The sequence below is a fragment of the Salvia splendens genome, chromosome 6 (genome assembly GCF_004379255.2).
Source record: "Salvia splendens isolate huo1 chromosome 6, SspV2, whole genome shotgun sequence".
NCBI classification, from domain to species: Eukaryota; Viridiplantae; Streptophyta; class Magnoliopsida; order Lamiales; family Lamiaceae; genus Salvia; species Salvia splendens.
This window is the reverse complement of record NC_056037.1, coordinates 29,428,895-29,453,375: the sequence shown is the minus strand read 5'-3', so window position 1 is coordinate 29,453,375 and position 24,481 is coordinate 29,428,895. Positions and strand designations below refer to the sequence as shown.

The 24,481-nt window shown below is 41.2% G+C and overlaps 1 protein-coding gene and 1 long non-coding RNA gene across 4 annotated transcripts; one reads left to right on the top strand and one right to left on the bottom strand.

Annotated features, from left to right (window-relative positions):
* Nucleotides 1-6,215: 6,215 nt before the first annotated feature.
* Nucleotides 6,216-9,937, bottom strand: LOC121806679. Of its 3 annotated transcripts, none has more exons than XR_006051698.1 (5): nt 7,862-9,937; nt 7,558-7,789; nt 6,850-7,244; nt 6,593-6,781; nt 6,216-6,507 (listed from the first exon to the last, which is right to left on the bottom strand). It is a non-coding gene; the product is annotated as an uncharacterized LOC121806679 (long non-coding RNA). The 3 variants fall into 3 exon arrangements; XR_006051699.1 differs by having other exon boundaries at nt 6,850-7,789; nt 7,862-8,008; nt 9,828-9,937; XR_006051697.1 differs by having other exon boundaries at nt 6,850-7,789.
* Nucleotides 9,938-13,378: 3,441 nt separating this feature from the next.
* On the top strand, nt 13,379-20,013 carry LOC121806727 (dual specificity protein kinase YAK1 homolog). Its single transcript, XM_042206852.1, is given in 11 exon segments — nt 13,379-13,937; nt 14,840-15,039; nt 15,810-15,963; nt 16,055-16,164; nt 16,266-16,335; nt 16,447-16,529; nt 16,621-16,699; nt 16,786-16,826; nt 17,139-17,197; nt 17,200-17,260; nt 19,971-20,013. Coding segments are annotated over 11 exon segments (1,068 nt in total). The 5' UTR covers nt 13,379-13,757; the 3' UTR covers nt 20,002-20,013.
* Nucleotides 20,014-24,481: the final 4,468 nt, after the last annotated feature.

Here is a 24,481-nt window from a genome sequence, read left to right as displayed (position 1 = left end):
ATTTACCTCAGTAAATCGAACCACGTAAATTCATTGTGTCGTGATCTTTATTCTCTACCAGCATTCATCACCATCAAAAATTCGCGGATTCATCAATCTCTAGAGAGCGAGAGAGTCTAACCCTATCTATCTGATCTAGGTTCTATTTATACATTGAACCAAGATCGTGGCATGCAGCCATTTACTAGGTAGTGGATGTCGTGGAGATCGTGGCGATCTTGCATGGGTCCACTATCCTGCATGAGTTAATGACTGCTTGACACCACTAAATAGATCGTGGGTGTAGTGGAGGTGGAAATCCTGCATGAGTCCACTATCTCCTAGTTCGGTCGAATACTGAGACCGAACTGCTGAATTATTGCCGAGCAGCTTTTGCCGATCTGAGAGTAGAGCTTGATGCCGACCTGAGAGCAGAGTTTGATCGGTTGGCTTTTACCGAGCTGTAGGCTGGGGCCGAACTCTTTGGTTGTGCCGAACTGAACTCTTTAATCATGCCGGACTGATACTCTTTAGTCATGCCGAACTGATACTCTTTCTTGGGCTTTAGGCTGATGGGCTTTACTGCTGTTGGGCTTGTTTAGTACGTACTCCATCACTACCCCCCCCGGAAAGCGAAGTGAATTACTTCGGCATTCTGGATAAAGGTACGGGGTAAGTTGATGTTTGTCCTCGGTCTTATGAAGTGAACTCTTCTTTGACCGGACTCGTTTTTGGTCTGATGAAATAAACATCTTTGACCGGACTCGTCTTTGGTCTGATGAAATAAACATCTTTGACCGGACTCGTCTTTGGTCTGATGAAATAAACATCTTTGACCGGACTCATCTTTGGTCTGATGAAATAAACATCTTTGACCAGACTCGTCTTTGGTCTGATGAAATAAACATCTTTGACCGGACTCGTCTTTGGTCTGATGAAATAAACATCTTTGACCGGACTTGTCTTTGGTCTGATGAAATAAACATCTTTGACCGGACTTGGTTTGTGTCCTAATTTGGCGAGTTTTATCGCTCGGATCGGACTTTCCGTTGTCCTAATTTGGGGATCGGACTTTCCCTTGTCCTAATTCGGCGAGTTTTATCGCGTGGATCGGACTTTCCCTTGTCCTAATTCAGGCAAGTTTTATCGCGTGAATCGGACTTTTGTTGCAGTTCGTTTCAGACGAAGTGCTTGATTTTTAAGCCGAATTGTGGTCTTGTATCCTCTTTAGAAGCTTTGACTCACAATCGTTGGCTTATTGCAGCTCGTTTTAGACGAACTGCTTGTTTAAGCTGAATTGTGGTCTTGTATCCTCTTTAGAAGCTTTGACTCACAATCGTTGGCTTGTATATGTTCTAAGAAGGGGATCAGCCTTCGAAGAACAAGATACCTCAGTAACATTTGTAAGAGACGACACGCACAGAGACAGACAAAACACACAGACAAAACGCACAGAGACAAATAAAGACCAAGCAAACCAAATAAAGCACATTGACCGAACAGGACTCAAGACTGACTGACCGGACTGTCTCTTACAAATGGAACTTTTTGAGGTTGGAAATGTGCCATGTTCGGGGTACCTGTTCTCCTGACATGTGAGCCAATTTGTAAGACCCTTTGCCGAGGACTTCTGACACCCGATACGGACCTTCCCATGTGGGTTCGAGCTTGCCCAGCTTTTCTGCTCGGCTTACTTCGTTGTTTCTCAGGACGAGATCTCCCACTTGAAATTGCAGCTTCTTCACCCTTTGGTTGTAATACCGGGCTACTTGCTCCTTGTACTTGGCTGCTTTTATGCATGCCAATTCTCTTCTTTCTTCGGCAAGATCTAGCTCGGCTCTCAGTCCGTCGTCATTCATTTCTGCTGAGAAATTTAGAGTTCGGGGACTGGGTATGCCGATCTCCACCGGAATCACGGCTTCAGTGCCGTACACAAGACTGTACGGAGTTTCACCGTTGGAGGTTGTGGGTGTAGTTCGGTAGGACCATAGGACTTGAGGGAGATTTTCTACCCATTGTCCTTTGGCTTGTTCTAACCGAGCTTTTAACCCTTTCACCAGGATACGATTTGTTACCTCCGTTTGTCCGTTTGCTTGTGGATGAGAGACCGAAGTGAACCGCTGTTGAATATTCAGCTCTTGGCACCAATTCTTGAACGTCTTGTCGGTGAACTGAGTCCCGTTATCCGAGATGAGGATGTGGGGTATGCCAAATCGGCACACTATGTTCTTCCAGACGAAGTCCAATGCCTTTGAGCTCGTTATCGTAGCTAATGGTTCAGCCTCCACCCACTTCGTGAAGTAGTCCACGGCAACGATAAGGAATTTCATTTGCCGAGGAGCTTGAGGAAGTGGTCCCACTATGTCTATGCCCCATTGCATGAAAGGCCAAGGGCTTTGCATAGTGTATAGATCGGTCTGCGGCATCCTTGGGACATTTGCATGAATTTGGCACTTCGTACACGTCTTGACGAGCTGCACTGCCTCTTGTACCATGGTTGGCCAATAATATCCCCATCTCAGAACTTTTTTTAGCTAAAGCTCTGGCTCCGATGTGGCTACCGCACGATCCTTCATGAACTTCTCTGAGGATGTAGTCCGTCTCTTCTGGTCCTACGCACCGCAATAACGGCTGGAGGTAAGACTTTCTAAAGAGGACTCCTTCATGAAGTTCGTAGCGAAGTGCTCGGCACATGATCTTCCGAGCTTCTCTCTTATCCTCGGGCAATTGTCCTTGATCCAGATACTGCAAGATCGGCGTCATCCAGTTCGGCGAGCTGGATACTGAATGTACCTCGGCTTCATCAATGCTTCGATGCATTAATTCTTCCGCCTTTGAGCTCGGATCTGAGGCCAACTTACTTAAGGTATCTGCTCGGCTATTTTCCGCTCTGGGAATGCGGATTATCCGAAAATAGGAGAAACTTCGGCTGATGCTTTGCGCTTTGTCCAAATACTTCTTCATTCTCTCGTCACGAGCTTCACTTATACCCAACATGTGATTTACTATGACTTGTGAATCACAATGGACTTTGAGAGATTTGACGAGCAGACTTTGCGCTAACTGGAGTCCGGCCAGGAGGGCTTCGTACTCGGCTTCATTATTAGTAGTGGGGAATAGGAACCGAAGTGAGTAGGTTACCTCGTGTCCATCGGGAGCGATAAGCAGAATACCAGCTCCACTTCCCGTTTTATTCGAAGCTCCATCTACGAATCCGCTCCAGCAGTCCGGCGGCTCTTCTTCGGATTCCAAGGGCTGTGCTAGTTCGGCATTGGCAGAATTTTTCTGTTCGGCAATGACAGGGATTGCTTGATCGAACTTGGCCTCTGCAAGAAAATCTGCCAAGGCTTGTCCCTTGATGGCTTTTCGAGGTAGGTACTCGATTGAGTGTTCTCCCAGCTCTATGGCCCATTTGGCGATTCTGCCTGATGCTTCTGGCTTGGTCAAAACTTGCCGAAGAGGCAGATCGGTTAAGACGCATACCTTGTGAGCATAGAAGTATGGCCGCAGTCTCCTTGCTGCATTTACTAACGCCAGAGCAATTTTTTCCAGAGGTTGATACCTTGTTTCTGGACCTCTTAATGCTCGGCTTGTAAAGTAGATGGGAAACTGCTTTAGGCCTTCTTCTCGTACAAGCACCGTGCTAATGGTTTGATCGGATGCCGCTAAGTATAAGAAAATTACTTCGGCATCTGTTGGAGCAGAGAGAATTGGAAGCTCGGCTAGATAACTTTTGAGCTCGTCAAAAGCCTTTTTCTGCTCTATGACTTCAGAGACGATTTAGTCTTCTCGGCAGGGAGAGCGTCAATAGTTAGGATTACTCCATCATATTGCGGCTCGTTATCGTCTTCGGGATCCCGTTGCCTTTTCGGATCCTGAGGAGCGCAGTTCGCACCTCCCTGCTTTTTGTTCCTTTTCGGCTGCTTGCTTTGGTATTTTTTTAATGTCCCTGCTTTCACAAGGGCATCAATACCTGCAGCCAAATGTCGGCACTCCTCGGTATCGTGACCGTAGTCTTGATGGAAGGAGCAATATTGATCCTGAGGTCGGCGCGCGGCCGATTTCGTCATCCGCCTTGGTTTTTCGAACATATCGGAATGTAGTTCGAAAATTTCCGCTCTTGACTTGTTTAAGGGTACGAACTGAGCGGGCGGCTTCTCAGGATTGAGACGTGGCCCCAATCTGCCTTGTACCGGTGCCCTTTGAATTCTTTCAAAAGGAGTTCGGCGAGGAAGCCTCTGATCGCTATGATCGGGCTTCTTTTCGTCTCCTCTAGATGAGCTGTCTAAAGACCGTTTTCGACGGTCTGCCTCATCAGCACGGGAGAACTGGTCCGCAATGTCCCACATCTCTTGAGCTGTTTGCGGACTACATTCCACGAGCTTTCTGTAGAGAGCTCCGGGCAGGATTCCATTTTGGAATGCCGAAATGACAAGTAGATCGTTGAGATAATCTACTTGTAGGCATTCCTTGTGGAATCTCGTCATGAAGTCGCTGATCTTTTCGTCGCAACCTTGACGTATAGAAAGCAGCTGAGCCGAAGTGCTTCGGGCTTCCGCTTTCTGAAAGAACCTCCTGTGAAAAGCATCCATTAGATCTCGGTAAGATCTAATGCTGCCTTGGGGAAGGCTGTCGAACCACCTTCTCGCGTTCCCGATAAGCAGCTCGGGGAACAGCTTGCACATATGGACCTCATTGAGACCCTGGTTCGCCATGTTATATTGATAGCGTCCCAAGAAGTCATGAGGATCCACCAACCCGTCATAAGTCATTGACGGTGTCCGGTAGTTCCGCGGCAAAGGAGTTCGGGTGATATCGTCCGAGAACGGAGTCTTTAATGCTCCGTACATGGCGAACCCGACATCTCTTCGGTACGGAGGAGATGGAGTTCTCCTGTGGTTCCGGTACCGAGGAGGAACAGGAACATGTCGGGGTTGAGGATTCTTTCTCCTGGAAGACACGTCACTACTGCGGTAGTGACTTTCATGTCTGGATGAGGAGGGAGAATCCGCCGTTGTCTTCTCCGGCTGTTGGCTCTTCTGCAGGAAGGTTAAGAACTCCTCCTGCTTCTCGGCCAAGAACAGCTTGACAGCTTCATTTAAATCGGGCTGCTGGGAAGACTCGGTGCGATCTCTCCTGGAGTGGCTTGTTCCTTCTTCGTGAGAACCGGAGGTAGATGTCTCCCGAGGCCGTTTTTCAGACCTGCGAGCTGGACTAGCTTCCTCATGGTTTTCACGAACGGTATTACGGGTAGTGTGTGATCTGGTATGCATTTTTTTGGGGTGGAAAAAGGGTCAAAAATTCGCTTTATCACAAATTTGGTTCTCTGTTCCCCACGGTCGGCGCCAGTGATGGATCCGCGAATTTTTGATGGTGATGAATGCTGGTAGAGAATAAAGATCACGACACAATGAATTTACGTGGTTCGATTTACTGAGGTAAATCTACGTCCACGGGGAGAAAAGAGGGCAGAGTTGTATTGCTTGATCTGTTTTCTACAGCTTACAATACAGACTTGCTATTTTATCTTTGATCTCTAGAGAGCGAGAGAGTCTAACCCTATCTATCTGATCTAGGTTCTATTTATACATTGAACCAAGATCGTGGCATGCAGCCATTTACTAGGTAGTGGATGTCGTGGAGATCGTGGCGATCTTGCATGGGTCCACTATCCTGCATGAGTTAATGACTGCTTGACACCACTAAATAGATCGTGGGTGTAGTGGAGGTGGAAATCCTGCATGAGTCCACTATCTCCTAGTTCGGTCGAATACTGAGACCGAACTGCTGAATTATTGCCGAGCAGCTTTTGCCGATCTGAGAGTAGAGCTTGATGCCGACCTGAGAGCAGAGTTTGATCGGTTGGCTTTTACCGAGCTGTAGGCTGGGGCCGAACTCTTTGGTTGTGCCGAACTGAACTCTTTAATCATGCCGGACTGATACTCTTTAGTCATGCCGAACTGATACTCTTTCTTGGGCTTTAGGCTGATGGGCTTTACTGCTGTTGGGCTTGTTTAGTACGTACTCCATCACCATCCAAATTCAACAATTTCACAAAACAAATATCACCAAACTGAGTGTTCAACTCACTAACCTTCACAGTAAACACGCATAAAGAATACTCAAATTAGTAAGATGCTAGTACATTTCTATTCATTCTATAAACTAGTATTCAATTAAATATTCCTAACACAATCAAAACACTATTATAATTTGACTAAGTTAGAGCTGAAAACTAAAATCAATTAATCATTTTTCATTCAAATTTCTCCATCATTCCACGGCACTTAAAAAGTTCATCATTTTTCCATCCAAATTCTACAATTTCCCAAAACAAATATCACCAAAAATTAACAAAAAGGACTACAACTTTTTCCTAAAAAGTTGTATTCAATCATTGTTCCCAGGTGTTGGTGCGTTCTGACTCCCTTGTGTTGAACGAACTTTAACGACATTGCTTCGAATCCTAGAACTTGACGTGCTTAGAATCTCCTTGTTCACATGCGTTACCTTGTTGTGAGAAGACATCTGCATCATATACATTATGTCAGAATATCACATAAATTTTTAAAAAATGAGCTTTAACAAAACAACTTAAGTTTAATCAATATACCCGCGTATAAATGTTTCCACTCTCCTCAAAACCAATCACTCCAACTCCTTTCCTAGCTAATGCCCTTTCCTTCATTTGACGAGCATTTGCAGAGATCGACACTTGTGGAAGCTCTTTTCGTGTTCCTCAACTCAAGCCTGCTAAGCTATCTTGTTGTGGAATTTTCTTTGCAAGCCTTCCCCTTTTACCCTAGTGAATCATATAGAAATATAGCAATTAATATAGTCATATAAAGGTACTATAGGAAACTTCACTACCTTTTCTTTAGGCGTTTTTTCAACTGGATCGTTCTTGCATCCCCTACTGTTGTACCCTTGTTGGTGACATTTTTGGCAAGTCGTTTTCACTCCTGTCCTCTTTTTTTAGGAAATTTAGGATCTTTTTCCTCATGTGCTCTTCTTCTCTTTTTCTTGGGTCGACCAGGCATTCTTCTTATCACTGGAGGCTTGACAGTGGTTTCTTCTACCTCGGGCCACATTCTCTGACCCTAATGGGTTCTAATCCCACCCTATATCCCTCAAGATATCTGCTTACTGTATAATAATCATTGACAAAGGTAGTTACATCTTCATTTTTGAACCTTATACAAGCTACACCATGAACACACGGTATTCCTGTCAAATCCCAAACTCTACATGTACATGTACGATCCCTGAGATTCACAACAAACTTATCATCCTCAAAGTGAACCTCAAATTTTCCACCTAATGCAGGATGTGCTTTGTGTTCTCGACTATCAAACTTTAACTTTTCAATCATTTTCACAATATTGGGGCAAATTCTTCCTTGCACATTTCGCATGGTATGTAACATGTTTACTTGTTGTGTAATTAGAGTGCACCTAATTTCCTCAAACATGTGAATTATATGCTTGCCTCTAGCTTCAACAATAAAGACATTAAATGACTTTGCGATGTTACTAGTAATCACGTCGTTACATGCAGAGGTGGAAATGAAAGCCTTACAAAATTTCTTTGTATCCCTGCTAATGAAGTCTTCATAAGCATCTCGACTCTCTACCGTAATTTCTTGAATGGGTGATTTGAATTTCTCTATATAGGTGCTCTTAACTGCCTTCCAATATTGTTTCTTTAGATCATGTTCCTTGTGTGCCTTCTTCCAATTCATGTACACATGGCGCGCACAATTTCTGTGTTCAGCAAGCGGCGCTAAAGTATTGACTGCATTTGTAAGCCCCTGCAAATTCAAACATTTAGAATAGTTAATAAAAATTTTAGTTAATAATAGAAATAAATCATAAATGTATACCTTTTGTTGATCAGTAATAAATGTCCATCCCGCTCCATTTGCAATTTTAAGATCTTCAATGATACACTTTAGAAACCATGTCCAACATTGCTCATTCTCTACCTCAACTATAGCCCAAGCAATCGGATATATTTCATTGTTTCCATCCTGTCCAACGACACTCACTAAAATTCAACCCAAGAAAGTCTTTAAGAAGCAACCATCAAGTGCAATCAAAGGCCTGCAACTCATCTTGAAGCCTTTCACCAGTGAACTAAAGCCTATGTACAGTCCTTTGAAAGCATCCCCATTATCCAAAAGCAAATCAAATCTTCCCTCTTTATCAACTCTTCTTAGTTCAGCTATGTAACTCTTGAGTAAACCATAATGTTCTTCAATTGATCCTCTTAAGAGCTCTACAACAATGGCCTTAGCTTGGTAAAGTCTATATTTATTGACTTCACTCGCATATCTTTGTAGGATGTTCATTGCTAATGTAACGCCCTCTACTCATTTGGCAACCAAATTAAATAGATAACGTTGCAGTTCTGGTACTATAAATCGTGGTAATTTAAAAATCAATTTCCAATCATAAAAATATCATAATAAATTTACTTATAAATATGTCTGGATCAGCCCTAGTTGGATTGAATAGTATGACATTGACTCACACGACATATATAATTCTCAACCATATCCCACAGTCATTGCTTGTCACACATATTGCACCTATATCCAAGAATGAAGTCACATAAAATCGATTAACATGTTCAGTATAAATATAGGTACGCAACAACAACCATTTAGTCCAATAGCAAGCACTTACAGCCTTTATAAGGCGAAAGCCATGTCATACCATATAGCCCATTAGCGGGCGCATATAGCCCGTATAGGGCGAGAGCCGGTCATACCATATAGCCCAAAAGCGGGCGCATATAGCCCGTGTAGGGCGAAAGCCGCGTCATACCATATAGCCCAATAGCGGGCGCATATAGCCCGTATAGGGCGAGAGCCGGTCATACCATATAGCCCAATAGCGGGCGCATATAGCCCGTATAGGGCGAAAGCCACATATAGCCCAACAACAGGCGCTTTAGCCAATATAAGGCGAAAGTCACACCATATCGTATAGTCCCTATGAGGAACATCACGTTTTTTTATTTTATGTAGCACCACCACAGTAGTATGTCATACCAATTATACACACTAAATGAACCAAGCATGGGACACAACCATATTTAAATGCACTCCAATTTACAAAATACCATTACCATTTAATTATCGACTATGATTCAATTCAAACAATTATCTTCATATAATCCACGTATAACCCATTTAATATCATATGTTTCATTTACTATTCATATACTATCTCCCTTTCCAACTAATGCAGAGAGCCTCTTGACTTATTTCTTTATCATATACAACTCCTATTAATCCCATGATCTCCATTTTATTCTATAAACTCTATTTATAGTTCTATTTCATTATCTAGTTTTATTTTCTAGTTTTAATTCTACATTTCTATATATGGAGTCCTTAAGAAAATTTCCAATGATTCACATCATGTTATGCATCGAATCAATATTTGATCTTATATTCATAATTAATTTGATCTAATAAAATTCAAAGCATATAGTCTTACGTCTCATAATTTTCGATCATCTCAACAACATAATATTTATTCTAAATACTTATCAGATTATATTTCATTTTATGCTCAATCACATACTATAACAAATATCTATATCTAATACCAACAATAAACCATAACAATTCAACCTTTTTATCCTACTTAGTAATTTCATATCCGTTTAAAATTTCAATTACCTTCTACTCAATTGTCATCACATTTTTTTATATTGACTACATATCACCTTTCTATCAATTATATTAAAAATTAAAATAGTCAATACCCTACGTACTAAGCCACATCCAAAATTTCATCCACAAATAAACTAAAACTTGATTATGATGGAAGACATACCTTAACTTGGCAATGATTTTGCTAAAAAAGGTTCGATTACATGCTAAAATATCAAATTAAAAATTCAGGAATATGAATATAGTGTTTGGGAGGTGTTGGGACAGGTTGGAAATGGTTTCCTCTCCCCCCCCAATATATATAAGTGCCTCTATACATATATATGACTCATATATCTGATTATTTAATTTGTGGTTGATATTCAAACAAGTGTTCTATAAAAAAAGTTATTACGCATAATATCTTTGTTCTATATTTTTCTTATACTCATATTTTAAACAAATCGAGACAACTTTTTAGCTTCCCATAGATAAAACAAATTGGCACTTCCAAGTGTATGGATATGATATTTTTCATTTATTAATACCATAACTATAAATCTAATTATACCATACCCTTAATAAAAATTTTAGATTCTTCTTTATTGTTCAAGACAAAAATAAATAAATAAATAAACTTGAAATCCTACTCATTGTTAATGCAGCAATTTAATTTTCGGTATGTATAGTTTCAACAGGAAAAATTTATATTACGACACACAAATTCATTAAAAAAAATTCTTTAATCTATCTTATATTACTATGTTCATTCAATTTATGTACTCTTATTTTGACCACTAATTTAACTCCAAAAATTGACTAGTATAACACCAAATAATATTCCCTACCATTTCCAATAAATAAGTTATATTTTATCAATTATTATTATTATTTGCAATATATAATCATCCATTGGAAACATAATTTATCAACTTTATAATTGGAATAGCAAATTCCGTCTAAGCCTATTTTGGGATGTTACAGCTAAATCCTTCACGCTAAAGTTTGGTCGCAATCTAAACACATTCAAGTATTTTTTTGGCAATCCATTTTGAACTTATAAGCTTGTTATTCATATCCCTAGGACAATCATGTTCACCATCATATGCCTTGATTTCAACAATCTTTTTATCTCTCACAACACTAGCATAAACCCTCCAAGGACAAGGTGGATTGCATTTGGCTTCTAAGCGATCCTTTTCAACCCTCTTAAAGTGTATAAATTTTCCGGCCTCTATAGCACAAGTCGTAAGAGCCTCTTTACACTCAGACACATCCTGAAATTGCATCCTGAACCTAATATTTAAGATTCTATGATCACATTTAGGATTATAAACAACTCTCATTCTCCTACACTTAAAATGGCCAATATCATCATCATTGTCATCACTTTCAAATGAATGCACATCGCTATCAGAGCTTGCATAATCGGAAATATTCTCATTATCATCATTGCCAACACAACCTTCAAGGAGTTTAGTGATATCATCATATGCCACTATGTTCCTTTCTTTTACAACAATGTCATTCTCGTCAAACAGTTCGGTATCAGTTAGCTCATTGTCAATGTCTTCACTTTCAGATGGATAATAATTCAAATCTATATCACAACTCGACTCTTCATCGTCACCCACATTTTTTCCCAATATTTTCAGCAGCTACTTCCTGACTTTTCTCCTCAAATCCATCTTCCAATCTCCTCCCACCATCTATAAATATACTAACTGTTCTAATTATGTGAGAAAGATATGTCAACATTTGCATAACTTCTTTATCAGATTTTATAATCACATACAAATTTCGATCAGGAATTTTGTAGCACATCTTAGACCATGACATAAAGCCTAATTTTTTAACTTCTTCCTCAAGGTCAAAATAGCCAAATTTATCAGAATCAAAGCCATATCTCCCAATAAATTCTCCCCCAATATAATTTTTAACATCATCTACGTCTTCAAAACCACCTCCATAATGAAAATAAATGGCAAATTCATCACTGCAAATAAGAGAGTGGAGCACAGTTGCATCATACTTAGTAAACACTTGCCATTTAATATAAATCAGGCATGTGTTTGTGTGTTTGCTGGAAGTGTGTTTTGAGCACCACAATAATAAATCCTTTTTAGGCATATTATCAAACGTGTTGAGAGTAAGCATCCCCCAACAAAAAAAATAAGAAAATCACCAAACCCTACCAAAAACATAGTTTAATACTCCAAAATTAATCACATAACTTACCTATGCAACTTTTCTCCAGAAGATTTGGATGACTTGGGACCACCAACAACTTTATCCATCATTTAAAAATGAATGTGCTCGTCCAAGAAAAGAAAAAATATTTACAGAAGTAATGGTGAAAGGGTGAGAAAGGTGAAAGGGTGAGAAACATGGTGGTAAAAAAGTGATGAATATGAAGGGTTTTCTTATTATCCAAGTCAGATTTTATTTATTCTATTTTTTTGCCACATATGTAATAAAATAATATGCATTTTCCACATCAACTTCAATTTGATCGGAATTCTTCAATGGGGGGAAAAATAAAAAAAGTCCAAAGTTCATAGATTTATATTCAAAAAAATAAAGTTCGGGGGAAAAAGTAGAAAAAATTGAAAGTTCATGTATTTATAGACTAATAACCCAATTCATTTTGCAAAACTTTTTAGATTTTTAGTACAGTGAGAATAAATTAGGTCAAAACACAATAAGAAATATAATATGAGTATGTGAGTTGAACTAATAGTAAATATATCAAATTCGAATACATTGTGATATAATTTTTAAATTCATATTCATTTACCTATAAAATGATTATAATATTTCAAATTATATCAACCTAATGCAATTCCACTACAATTTGCTACCAATAATTGTTCATACACAATACAAACACACAAACCAGGTGGAATTGGAACGGGGGATTACCACGTTAGCAAAAGAGTAAGAGACAAAATAAAGATAAAATGAAGATAAAATAAAGTAAGAGACAAAAAGAATAAAGCAAAAGAGTAAATAAAATAATAGTGATTGAATATTTTATTGTTTATCAAAAAATGAAATAATGACTCTATTTAATTAGAATGAATAGAATTCTTTTTAACACGAAAATTAAGAAATTATGTTAAATACTTAAATGAAGATAAAATAAAAACAGGAGAGAAATAAATTAAGAAAGATAAAAAAAATAAATGAAATACGAGAATAAATAAAATAATATTATTATATATTTTTTTCTTAAAAGGAATGATTCAATTTAGTTATGGCCAAGTGACTAGTTTATATCCTCTTTCTTGGTATTCATTGCATAAAATTTTATAGGGTTCGTGCGTGGAATAACAGAAATACTTTGGTCGCAGCCAACGAAGAATGATGTGTCCTAAATAAGTAAATTAAAATAAATCATAAACATTATAAAAATATTAAATTTAATAGGAGTACTTATTTTACAATAAATTAAACTTTAATATCAATCAATTTAATACATAACACTTAGTTTAATATGTATTTGTAAAATTAACCCAGATTAATTAACTAATGATTAATATGTCTATCCTATATATACGTATAGATTTGTGCAGCTTAAATAAGATAAGCATGATGTGAAATTGTGGAAATCTCTAACAAAATAGATTGAGAAAACAAAATTACTGCTGTTAATATTAGTCAGTAGAGTAACAGTAGTTGATTTACTGCTCTCCGCCAAAACAAAACTAATACGCAATTTACAGCATCTTCTCCTTCTTCCCCTCTGTTTCTCAGCAACACCACGCCTCGCCTCGCCTCTGCCAATTCAGATTCATTCAATCGATTATCATTCTTGCTGCTACCTCACCGATTTCTCTCTTTTGAGGCCTCAGCTGGATCGCCTCCTTTTTCCCTTCACATTCATATTTTTTTATCAGAAAAAGAAGAGAAGAAGAAGAAATTTTTGTATATGTGTTGTTTTTATGTGCCTAATTCTGAATTTTGTTTCTTGAGTGAGTGGAGGAGGATGGGATTACAATCTTCCGATAGAATATGCTGGAGGAGTAAACCATAATTTATGAATTTCAACTGAATCATTGTTCTATCTATCTATAAATCTATCAATAGAATAGAATAGAGGGAGGATTAGGTTATGGAAGAGGGCTCCACTACTGCTACTAGGGAAGCTGAATCCCCTCAACTCAGCGAGAGTCCAACATCTTCGTCTTCCTCATCATCATGGCGCCCTAGGCCGCTTGCCTTCCGCCCTTATTCCCCAACTCTCCACACTAATACCAACCCTCAACATTTGCGAGTTGTCGTTAGAAGACCGGTATGATTTCTCCGTCCATCACTCTTATTGTTTTTTCATCTGTCACAGCAAACAGTGTAGTATTTCCTAATTTCACTAATCATGTGCACCACCGTACTATAATAGATCACAGAAATTTATAGGTTGCATTCAACATCAGGCAGTATATGAAAATTAAGAACAAAGTAGGCCATCAAAGTAATTAGGAAAACTAAAGATGGAGACCATTCACTTGTTGGGCCCCAAATAAACTTGTTGAATAAATACTACTCATTGTATCAGTATTTATAGATAAATTCAAATGAGTAGGTATGCGACGGGTAAGGTATGAGTCGTATGACTGTGGTTGTACAAACACAGGGAGTACGTTTAAGTCCTTTATAACAAATCAATTCCAAAGTACTATAATCACATAACTAAACTGTGCTTGGGCATAGTTTTCGGATAGAGCATCAGGCGTTTTGTTGAGACAAAGCAAGAACGAATTTCTGAAGCCTTAATAGTCGAGTCCTCATATAACCTCATTACCATGTTTACTTGAAGAAAGGCAATTGTTTTTGGGATAACACAGAAAGTCAGAAACTGCCTCACTGGGAAGGAGGGTAGGAGAACAATATATTCTAGTTATATATAGGAACTGATTTGCAAATTACAGGGGCAGGTTATGATTATCAATTTTATTGTCAGGTGGTGTTATATTATATCCTCTGCCTAGAAATTGATCTCCTTTCTGGTTTTGCCCTTGTTTTCTCCTGCCCTTGTTTTCTCCTGCCCTTGTTTTCTCCATCCAAGTTGCAACTATTATTTTTTTGGCATGCTCCTTATCTGTATTCTGTCATTTTTTGCATGGAATTTATTTGCTTTCTGTACCCTTTGTTAAACTAGTAGATCCATTTTAGAATTTTCTTTTTGTTTGGTTGCAGTTGGTTGCCCGCTTGACTAAGGATATTGTTGAGATATATCAATTATGCAACCCTCTGTTCCGTTATTCAGAAGAATTGAATCTAAAGAGGTTCTTGACGTCACCATCAACTGGACTTTTGAATGATGGCTGCGATAATGAACATTCAGACCTAATCCTTACCGTAAATTATTCCCTGGTTAACTCAAACATAAATCAAAGGTATGCGTATCTCAGTGTCTGGGCAATTTGCTTAAGGATTTGAAGAAATACTTGCCTTTTTGGTAGCATTAATTCCATATTTAAATCATTAAATATTTTGAACTCAAGATGATACATTTTGAACCTGTAGTGGGTTACTTGCATAATACAAACACTTATCAGAATATTGTCTTTTTGTAGTTTGTTTTAACACTTAGCAGGTGGAAAGTAAACAGAATGACTGCTTTTTTTTATGACTAATGCACCAACCTAATTTCTGGTTGTATATCAAGATGCCATTAGTGTTGTACTGTTGTACACATACTGTAGGGTTTCTAATTGTCACAGTTAGTTTACCCTGTCTTGCTACTGAATTCGCATGAAGATATTTTTTGCCGTGCTCAACATAATTGTTTGAATAAAACATCTTCCTGTCAGTAATTGCCCGATATTTTAAACCAAGTGTCGCAAGGACAACCTAATGTCATGGAACATGGAAAATGGCTAAATAATTCAAGGAATGGCTCGCAATGATATAAGTATTGCTGTAGCTATCTAATCATCACTCAGCAATAATGAAAAAGCAACTTAAAACTGGATCGATCGTCTTGATTCTGGCATTCTGCCTGTATGAATTTGCAAAAAAGGATATTCTTTTACTAAAGTTTATTACATGTTATCAAAAATTATTTGACGTCTGCCATTTTTCACACCTCTTTTTCCCCTTTTAGTGGTTCTGCTTCTCACTTGTCTGTTGGCAAATGATTTTTTTCATCTACTTCTGTATGCAGGTATGTTGTGAAGGATGTTCTAGGCCAAGGTACATTTGGGCAGGTTGCTAAGTGTTGGGTAGCAGAAATGAACAGTTTTGTTGCTGTGAAGATAATAAAAAATTTACCTGCTTTTTACCAGCAGGCACTTGTTGAAGTTGCTATCCTAACAACAGTAAGCCTGCTCTGTACTTGGTTTTGTCATTTTTTCTGGTTCAACTAAAACTCTTTGTGGTAGATTTTCAGCCTTTTGTTTCTTTGTGTAGTTAAATAAGAAGTTTGATCCTGAGGATAAGAACCACATTGTTCGGATATATGATTACTTTGTACATCAGAATCACTTGTGCATTGTCTTTGAGCTTCTTGATGTTAATCTGTAAGTTATTGGTCCACAAATATTTCATTTAGAGATTAGTATTTTTTTGCTTGATCACACCCGGGGAGCTTAGCTGCATTGCCTTGAGAATCTTGTATCAGGTATGAGCTTATCAAGCTGAATCATTTTAAAGGATTGTCGTTGAGCATCGTGCAGTTATTCTCAAAACAGGTTATACATTTTCCTTTATCAAAGCTGAGCGTGGATATTAAGAAAGTTCATTCATGAAATATACTGTTGAATTTGTCAATGTGTTATAAGGTTGATTTCTTGTCATTCTAGATATTGCGGGGATTGGCTCTTATGAAAGACGCTGGCATAATTCATTGTGATCTAAAGCCAGAAAATATTCTGTTATCTACAAGGTGAGCTACTCCTTGATGATTTGAACCCAAAAAAAAAGAATGCATCTTGTTTTCCTTATATTTCTAAATGATTGAGTCATAACCTTGACAGTGTGAAGCCACCAGAAATCAAAATCATAGACTTTGGATCAGCTTGTAGAGAAGATCGCACTGTTTATTCTTATATACAGGTAAGTAATTCTCATTTTGGGATTTATAAACTTGTTGATACCAATTTTGGTTTAGTTTGATAAGCTATTAAACTTTTTGTTTGCAGAGTCGGTACTACAGATCACCAGAAGTTCTTCTTGGATACCAGTATCCTTGAAAATGATATAAACCCCCACCCCCACCCCCACCCCATCAAAAAACTAATCTGTTTTTGTTGGTAGACCGGGACCATGGATCTTACCTTAATTGAGAAGCTAATCTTAATCACAGTACTTCTTTGGGAAAAAGGAAAGCAAGTGTTTAATAAGTCACATTGGTTTGAGGAACTAAATTCTTGGGCTACATTTATTTTCTTCTTCTCCTCTGCTCTGTTATTATATTTTTATTATGCTTTCTACCCATTCCATCAATTCTTTATGATGCAAAAACGATACTTTTGTAGACCTTAACCTTGCATAGGTACACCACAGCTATTGACATGTGGTCACTTGGGTGCATTGTTGCCGAGTTATTTCTTGGCTCCCATTGTTTCCAGGAGTTTCAGAGTATGATCTTTTGCGGAGGATGATTAAAATTCTGGGGTATGATACATCATCCTCTTTCTTTCTTGGAATTTAATTAGCTAATCTTTTGACAAGTGAAAAGCAAAGGTTGAGGTTTATGTTTCTGGAGATGTTTACCTTCGATCCTTACGTTTCAGTTTCAATTATTATCTTTGTTTGGTCATGTTTCAGTTTTTTTAAATGAAAGCCCCTATCTACTCTTCAGTTATTTGGAAACTTTCAATTACCCAAACGTCTTACGGCGATTCCCTTAAGGTCTGGTTCTGCTAGTTAATCTGTAATACCCGAAAATTTGTGGAATTTTATTCTTTTAATTAAGGATGAAATTCTTTTCTATGTTTTTGTGTTTAAAATTTGGTGTGGAAAATATTTTGTGTTTATTTGATTGTTGTGGATGTGGTATTTTCTACCTAGGCAAATTAAATGTAATTAAATAATTAATTAAGCCATGTTTTTAAAAATCCTAATTAAAATTAAATCTCTCTCTCTCTCTCTCTCTCTCTCTCTCTCTCTCGGTTTCTCACCCCCTCCCCACTAATTTCTCAACCTCCCCCACTCCCTCTTAACCGATACATCTTTCCCTTTCCAATCTCTCCCCACATCGTTTTCTCTCCTTTCTCTCTTGCAATTGCTCTCAACACCGGTAAGCTCCCTCTCTCCTTCTCCCTCTCGGTTCTCATCTTTTTCATTCACTCCCTCTCATCATCGTCTTGAATTCCTCAAGGTGATACCCTCCTTCGTCGTGAATCGGAGTCGGAAAAGGAAGTAAAGCTTTTGCGTTTCGTTTGAACCATCCGGGGAAGGTAACCCCTAACCCTTGTTTAATTCGAAAACTCATGCATATAGGACGTTTTTGGATGGGTTAGATGTTGAGTAGGATTTGTGGCTATGTGCTTGTGTTGAACATGTTTTCGGTGATAACTGACAGTGGGTTCCGACCCCTTTTTGACTGAGCAAACGACCTCCTTTTGGTACGATTTTTTAACTGTATAAACTTTGGTGTGTCTTCTGTGTGGTGTGTAATTTTCAGCCTCTTTGGATGTCGTATGAATTTATTATGATTTTGCAAGTAAACTGCGCAGTTCTGCGTGTTGTATGTTTTGGGAGATGTTTTCATGTGCTTTTGGCGTGATTCTGAGTGATATGTTTTTGTGATGAATGTGGGTGTGTTTGGCCAAGAGATGGCTCGGGAAAATCTGTGTTTGGCTCAAGGGTTTTGTGTGGGTTGGCCGAGAGATCTAGGGTCCGGCTAGGGCAGGCTGGTGGGAAGTTTTGAAGGGATGATCCAGGTGTTTGGGTGTGTTTTGGGACGTAGAATGCGTGGTGGGAATGTCGTATAGGGTTTGAGAATCGGAAGTTGAAGGAAAGTGAGTGTACACGGAACCAGCGGCCGAGGTGCCGAACAGATGGCCGAGGTGCCGAACAGACGGCCGAGGTGCCGAGCATAAGATGGCCGAGGTGCCGAGCAGGCGGCCGACGACGGTCGGTCGAGGTGCCGAGCCGGACGGCCGAGATGGTCGGCCGAGGTGCCGAACAGGCGGCCGAGACGGTCGGCCGAGGTGCCGAGCCGGACGGCCGAGATGGTCGGCCGAGGTGCCGAGCTGTGCCGAGATAGGTGCCGAGCTATGCCGAGACAAGTGCCGAGCTGTGCCGAGACAGGTGCCGAGCTGTGCCGAGACAGGCGGCCGAGGTGCCGAGCCAGGCGGCCGAGAAGGTCGGCCGAGGTGCCGAGCCAGGCGGCCGAGACGGTCGGCCGAGGTGCCGAGCCAGGCGGCCGAGGTGCCGAGCCAGGCGGCCGAGATGGTCGGCCGAGGTGCCGAGCCAGGCGGCCGAGACGGTCGGCCGAGGTGCCGAGCCAGGCGGCCGAGACACCGAGCCAGGCCGAGACGCCGATCCTTTTTCCGAGCTTTTTCCGAACCTTTTCCGAGCCAAGTGAGCCGTTGCACAGTAAGGGTATGCCAGGGCTTGGAGTGCTGTGTTCGTGTGTCGTGTGCGCGTTTTGGGTACGTCGTTTGCGTGCGGGGTGTGTTTTGAACGTGTGGCTTTGTGTGTTTGTTTTGTAATATGTTGTTAAGTGTATGTACGTGTAACGTGCTAGATGTTGAAGTCGTCCACGTAGGAATCATGCATTGTCGTTTAAACCTCGTTTACCCTGACTCTAATCATGATATTATTTATCTTTCAAAAGGGTGATCTTTTTCGAGGAAAGTGTGGTTGAAGGGAACTGTTTTAAAAGCTAAGCAATCGAGGTGGGCTTTTCTACCCTACTTTTATGTGGGTTATCTTTAAATACGGACTTTGTTCCGGAAATGTTTATGGAGGTGAACTGTTTGTCTTGCCAATTATTTTGTTTTGAAACCTATCTGAAGTGGTTTACCACATATGTTTAATCGAATTCGGGTCTGTTGGGCTGCGAACCCTCAGGCTAGTGTACACGAGACTGGGTGCCATCTGAGAGCAAGTTGGCCGGTCTAGATGACCTGGGGTGTGGCCACGCCCCTTGTCATGGTTTGGATCAGATAGTGTATGATTGATGGAATAAGGGTGGCAATATCGGAAAATGACTGCGCAGTCGAATTTATGAAATGTGTTTTGTGTACTTGGGTTATTTTCATTATACTCAAAACCCCAATGTTACACTGTTATGGCATGACAAACTTTGTTTTTGGCGTGTGTCCACTGAGTGCATTAAGTACTCAGCCCTGCATGTTGTTTTCTTAATGTGCAGGTTGAGCGGCGATGGGGAGGACGGATGTTGAGCAGTTAAAGCCAAAGTGTGTTTTTATCTTTTGGATGGTGTCGTGTCGTCATACCCGGCATCATCTGTCTTTGGGTCTTTTCCGCTGCTTGTAAACCGTCACGATGTTTTCATTTAAAACTCTGAATACTTTAACTCAAGAATGTCGTCACAGTACTTTGTTTTGAATTGAATTTCCTTTTATTAAATGTTTTGGGTCAAATATTCTTGTTACCCCCCCCTTTCTTCCCCGCTTCTTTATCCCCCCCCTAGTCGCGGTCCACCGTACTTCCTATCCTTAGGAAATGCGGGCGTGACAGAGTGGTATCAGAGCCTAGGTTTTCTCTTTCTGCTCTGGACCCAAAAAAAAAATCTTTTCTGACTGGGGTAAGTTTTCAAAAGTGTCATTGGCTCAACATCCGACTCATCGCACTCAACCAGAAATGAGGTAATGAAATTTCGAAATTTTGGAAAGTATATGGAAGTGGAGGAATTGTGATTTTGGTGTTGAAATGTTTTATGTAAAGTTTAAGTAAATGTTGAGACTTGTGGAAGGGTACAACGTGATGTGGAAAAGTTGGAAATTATTTGAGTTATGAACTGTTATGGTGTTATGAACTGTTGATGTATGATGAACTTATATGAAAGCATGTGGCTGATGTGTGATGATATGATGACGTGAATGTTGATGTGAGCTTTTATGTGAGTATGTGTTGGCCTTTTGAATGTTTGAACTTAGACGTGATAGAATTTCACTAGTGCTTCTTGGACCTATGATAGATAAGAGCTTTTGGCCTTTGAACACCAGCGGGTTTGGGTTAGAACAGCGATACGTGCATACACTCTCTCTCTCTCTCTTCTTCGGTTATGCACTCTGTTTTTATACGCGAGGCGGTTGTTTCTGTTTTTCTATAGATGGCGCGTATGTTCCGAGCCCCGCGACGGAGTGATCGCGATAGACTTAGGGCACAGAGGGTGCTCAGAGATTATAGAGTGTACCGGAAGAAGGATCACGTACCGTTGATCGAGTTCGTGGCACACTTCGACACCCTCTGGAGGGCAGCTCAGGAGTTCGGAGTGACAGAGCATGACGGCATTGAGAAGCTAATAGATTTGCTTCCCGATAGCTGGAAGGAGTGGGCCGAAAGAACGGCGAGGAGGTACACGTGGCATGAGCCCGCTACCGATGACATGGTGGGTGACATGGCTGGCTTTCGGAAAGCCGTGTATTGTGCACTGGTGGACTCTCGAGAGGAGCAGCCCCCACAGGAGGTGGAAGAGAGGGTCGTGTATCAGGACAAGTATGTGAGCATGTACGAGGGTGAACAAGGGTATGAAGATGTTTATGAGGAGGCTCTGCCAGGGAACTCCGAGGAGGACGACGACGAAGACCCGGAGGAAGGGCCTATGGATGAGGATGATAGAGTCGTAGTCTAGAATTGGAATAGTTCGTTGTCTTTTCAGTTTTTGCTTTCAGTACGATCTACTCTTGGGAACAATGTTGGCCTTCTTTCTTTTAATGAGAATTTGATTTTGGTTTATATCCTATGTGTTGCATCTTATACTACATGAAGGTTTTATAAGAAAATTTTGAGAAAGTGGTAATTTTGGATGAGAATTGTAGTAACACTTTTGGATATTGAATCAGAATGCCGCCAAGACGTGCACGCCAACCACGACAAGGACCCAACGTGGAGGCACCACCTCCACCACCACCGCCACCACCACCTCCACCCCCGCCTCAACAAGAAAGATTCATAGTTACGTTCTCAAGGCAGAATCCCCCGAAATTTGACGGACAGGGAGACCCATCAAAGCGGAAGAGGTGGATACGCGGCCTCGAGCGTATCTTCAGGGTCATGGAGTGCACAGATCGAGGTAGCGCATGCTTGCGCCACCTTTCAACTATCGGGTGATGCCGATTACTGGTGGGAGACTCGGCAGAGACACTATGGATCCTGCACGCCTGGAGGCGCTAACATGGGAGGAGTTTAAGGTGGAGATTGACAACAAGTATGTTCCAAAGACGTACAGACGGGCCAAGGTGGTTAGAGTTCACACACTAAGCCAAGGCCGAATGACTGTAACCGAGTATGACCGTAGCCCGCTCGCGCAGATGGCACGATATGCGCCCGAGTTGATGGACACCGAGGAGAAATGGGGCGGTGAAGTTCCGGTCCGGGCTCAGAGATGAGAATAAAGGCCGCATTGGCCTGTCGAGGAGAACTCTCCTACTCGGAGATCTTGACTTGTGCACTGGACGTGGAAGATGCACTCCCTAAGCCAAGAGTTGTGGCAACAACAAACGCGACACCTCTACAAGCTCAGCCGTGCCACCAAGAGAAGCGGAGGTGGGATGGTGACCAGGCTCAGTATGGTGGTAAGAGGCCACAACACATGAGGAACCCACCCTACAATGGCGGGAGATAGAATACTTTCCAACCGAGGGCAACTTTTCCGCCCGAGGAACCCTCAATGTGGGAGGTGCTTCAAGTATCACGCCGGGAGTGTCGAGACCTAGGTGCTTCAACTGTGGTGGGAGTGGCCACTACATCCGAAATTGCCCAAACAAGCACATGGGAACGGGAACGAGACAGAACCAGCTAGGTTTCCGTCCACAATCCCAGCACTACCTGCACCTCCACCGGCAACAACGCCGCCAAGGGATTACCATCGGCAAGCAAGGGCCTACGCCTTGAAGGGGGAAACAGCCGGCAAACGGGAAAGAACCTTTGAGCAAGGAAACTTGGCAGGTATGGGCACACTTCTAAATATGCCTATAGTTGTCTTGTTTGATACGGGTGCGTCGCATTCCTTTATATCAACGTCTTGTGTGGATACTTTGGAATTACCTACTGTTAAGACCGAACCCACTATGAGTGTGACCTCACCGGTAGGCGGGGCTATAGATATATCCCGATCTTGTGCATGTGTGAACTTTGGAATAGGTGAACTCAGTTTAGTGGCTTATAATTTGCAAGTAATGACGATGGGTAGCGTAGACATAATCTTGGGTATGGATTGGTTAGCGGAGAACCACGTTACCCTTCATTGTAGAGAAAGGAAAATTTCGTTTGAAAACCCCCGGAAAAGAGCCGATGAGGTTTCACGGAGTCCCAATGAGCCGACGCAAGTCCATTATCTCTGCGCTGCAAGCCACTACAATGATGAGGAAGGGATGTCCAGCCTACCTTGTTTATTTGAATGGGGAGGAGAAGAAAGACAGGAAGATAGAAGATGTGGCGATAGTGAGTGAATATCCCGACGTCTTCCCCGATGCGTTGCCAGGACCCCCACCCGACAGACAGTAGAATTCACGATCGATCTGGAGCCCGGATCGGCACCAATATCCAAAGCACCTTATAGAATGGCGCCAAAAGAGTTGGAGGAGCTTAAGGTGCAACTGCAAGAGCTACTGGAATTGGGATTCATTAGACCTAGCGTGTCACCATGGGGAGCACCAGTGTTGTTCGTAAAGAAGAAGGATGGAACGATGAGGATGTGCATCGACTACCGGGAGCTAAACAAACTAACGCTGAAGAACAAGTATCCACTACCAAGGATAGACGACTTGTTTGACCAACTTCGAGGGGCAGGAGTCTTCTCTAAGATGGATTTGAGGTCTGGGTACCATCAGCTGAGGGTTCGGCGAGAAGATGTACCCAAGACAGCTTTTCGAACAAGATATGGTCATTATGAGTTCGTTGTAATGCCTTTTGGACTGACGAACGCCCCGGCAGTGTTCATGGACCTTATGAACCGCGTGTTCCATCCATTTCTGGATCGGTTTGTCCTGGTTTTCATCGATGACGTGCTTGTTTACTCAAAGAACGAGGAGGAGCACAAAGAGCACTTGAGAACCGTCCTAGCAACTCTAAGGGACGAGAAACTATATGCCAAGTTCAGTAAATGCGAGTTTTGGCTCAAGGAAGTAATTTTCTTGGACATGTAGTAACTTCAGATGGAATCGTGTAGATCCGGCCAAGGTAGGAAGCTGTGCAGGAGTGGAAGTCCACCTTCTACACAAACGAAATCCGAAGCTTTTTAGGACTGGCGGGCTATTATCGAAGATTCATCGAGGGATTCTCTGAAGATAGCAAGGCCAATGGCGCACAACTGAAAAAGGGAGTCAAGATGATTTGGACGCCAGAATGTGAGGCGAGCTTTCAGTTGTTGAAGGAGAAAATTGACCACCGCACCAATCCTAGCTGTGCCGGAGCCAGAGACTGACTATGCGGTATATACGGATGCGTCGAAGGTGGGACTGGGATGTGTGCTTATGCAGAAGGGGAAAGTGATTGCATATGCATCGAGACAATTGAAGCCCCATGAACTGAACTATCCGACGCATGACTTGGAACTGGCAGCTGTGGTACATGCTTTGAAGATCTGGAGACATCATCTTTATGGAGTCCGTTGTGAGATATACACGGACCATAAGAGTCTAAAGTACTTCTTTGAGCAAAAGGAGTTGAACATGCGCCAACGTAGGTGGCTCGAGT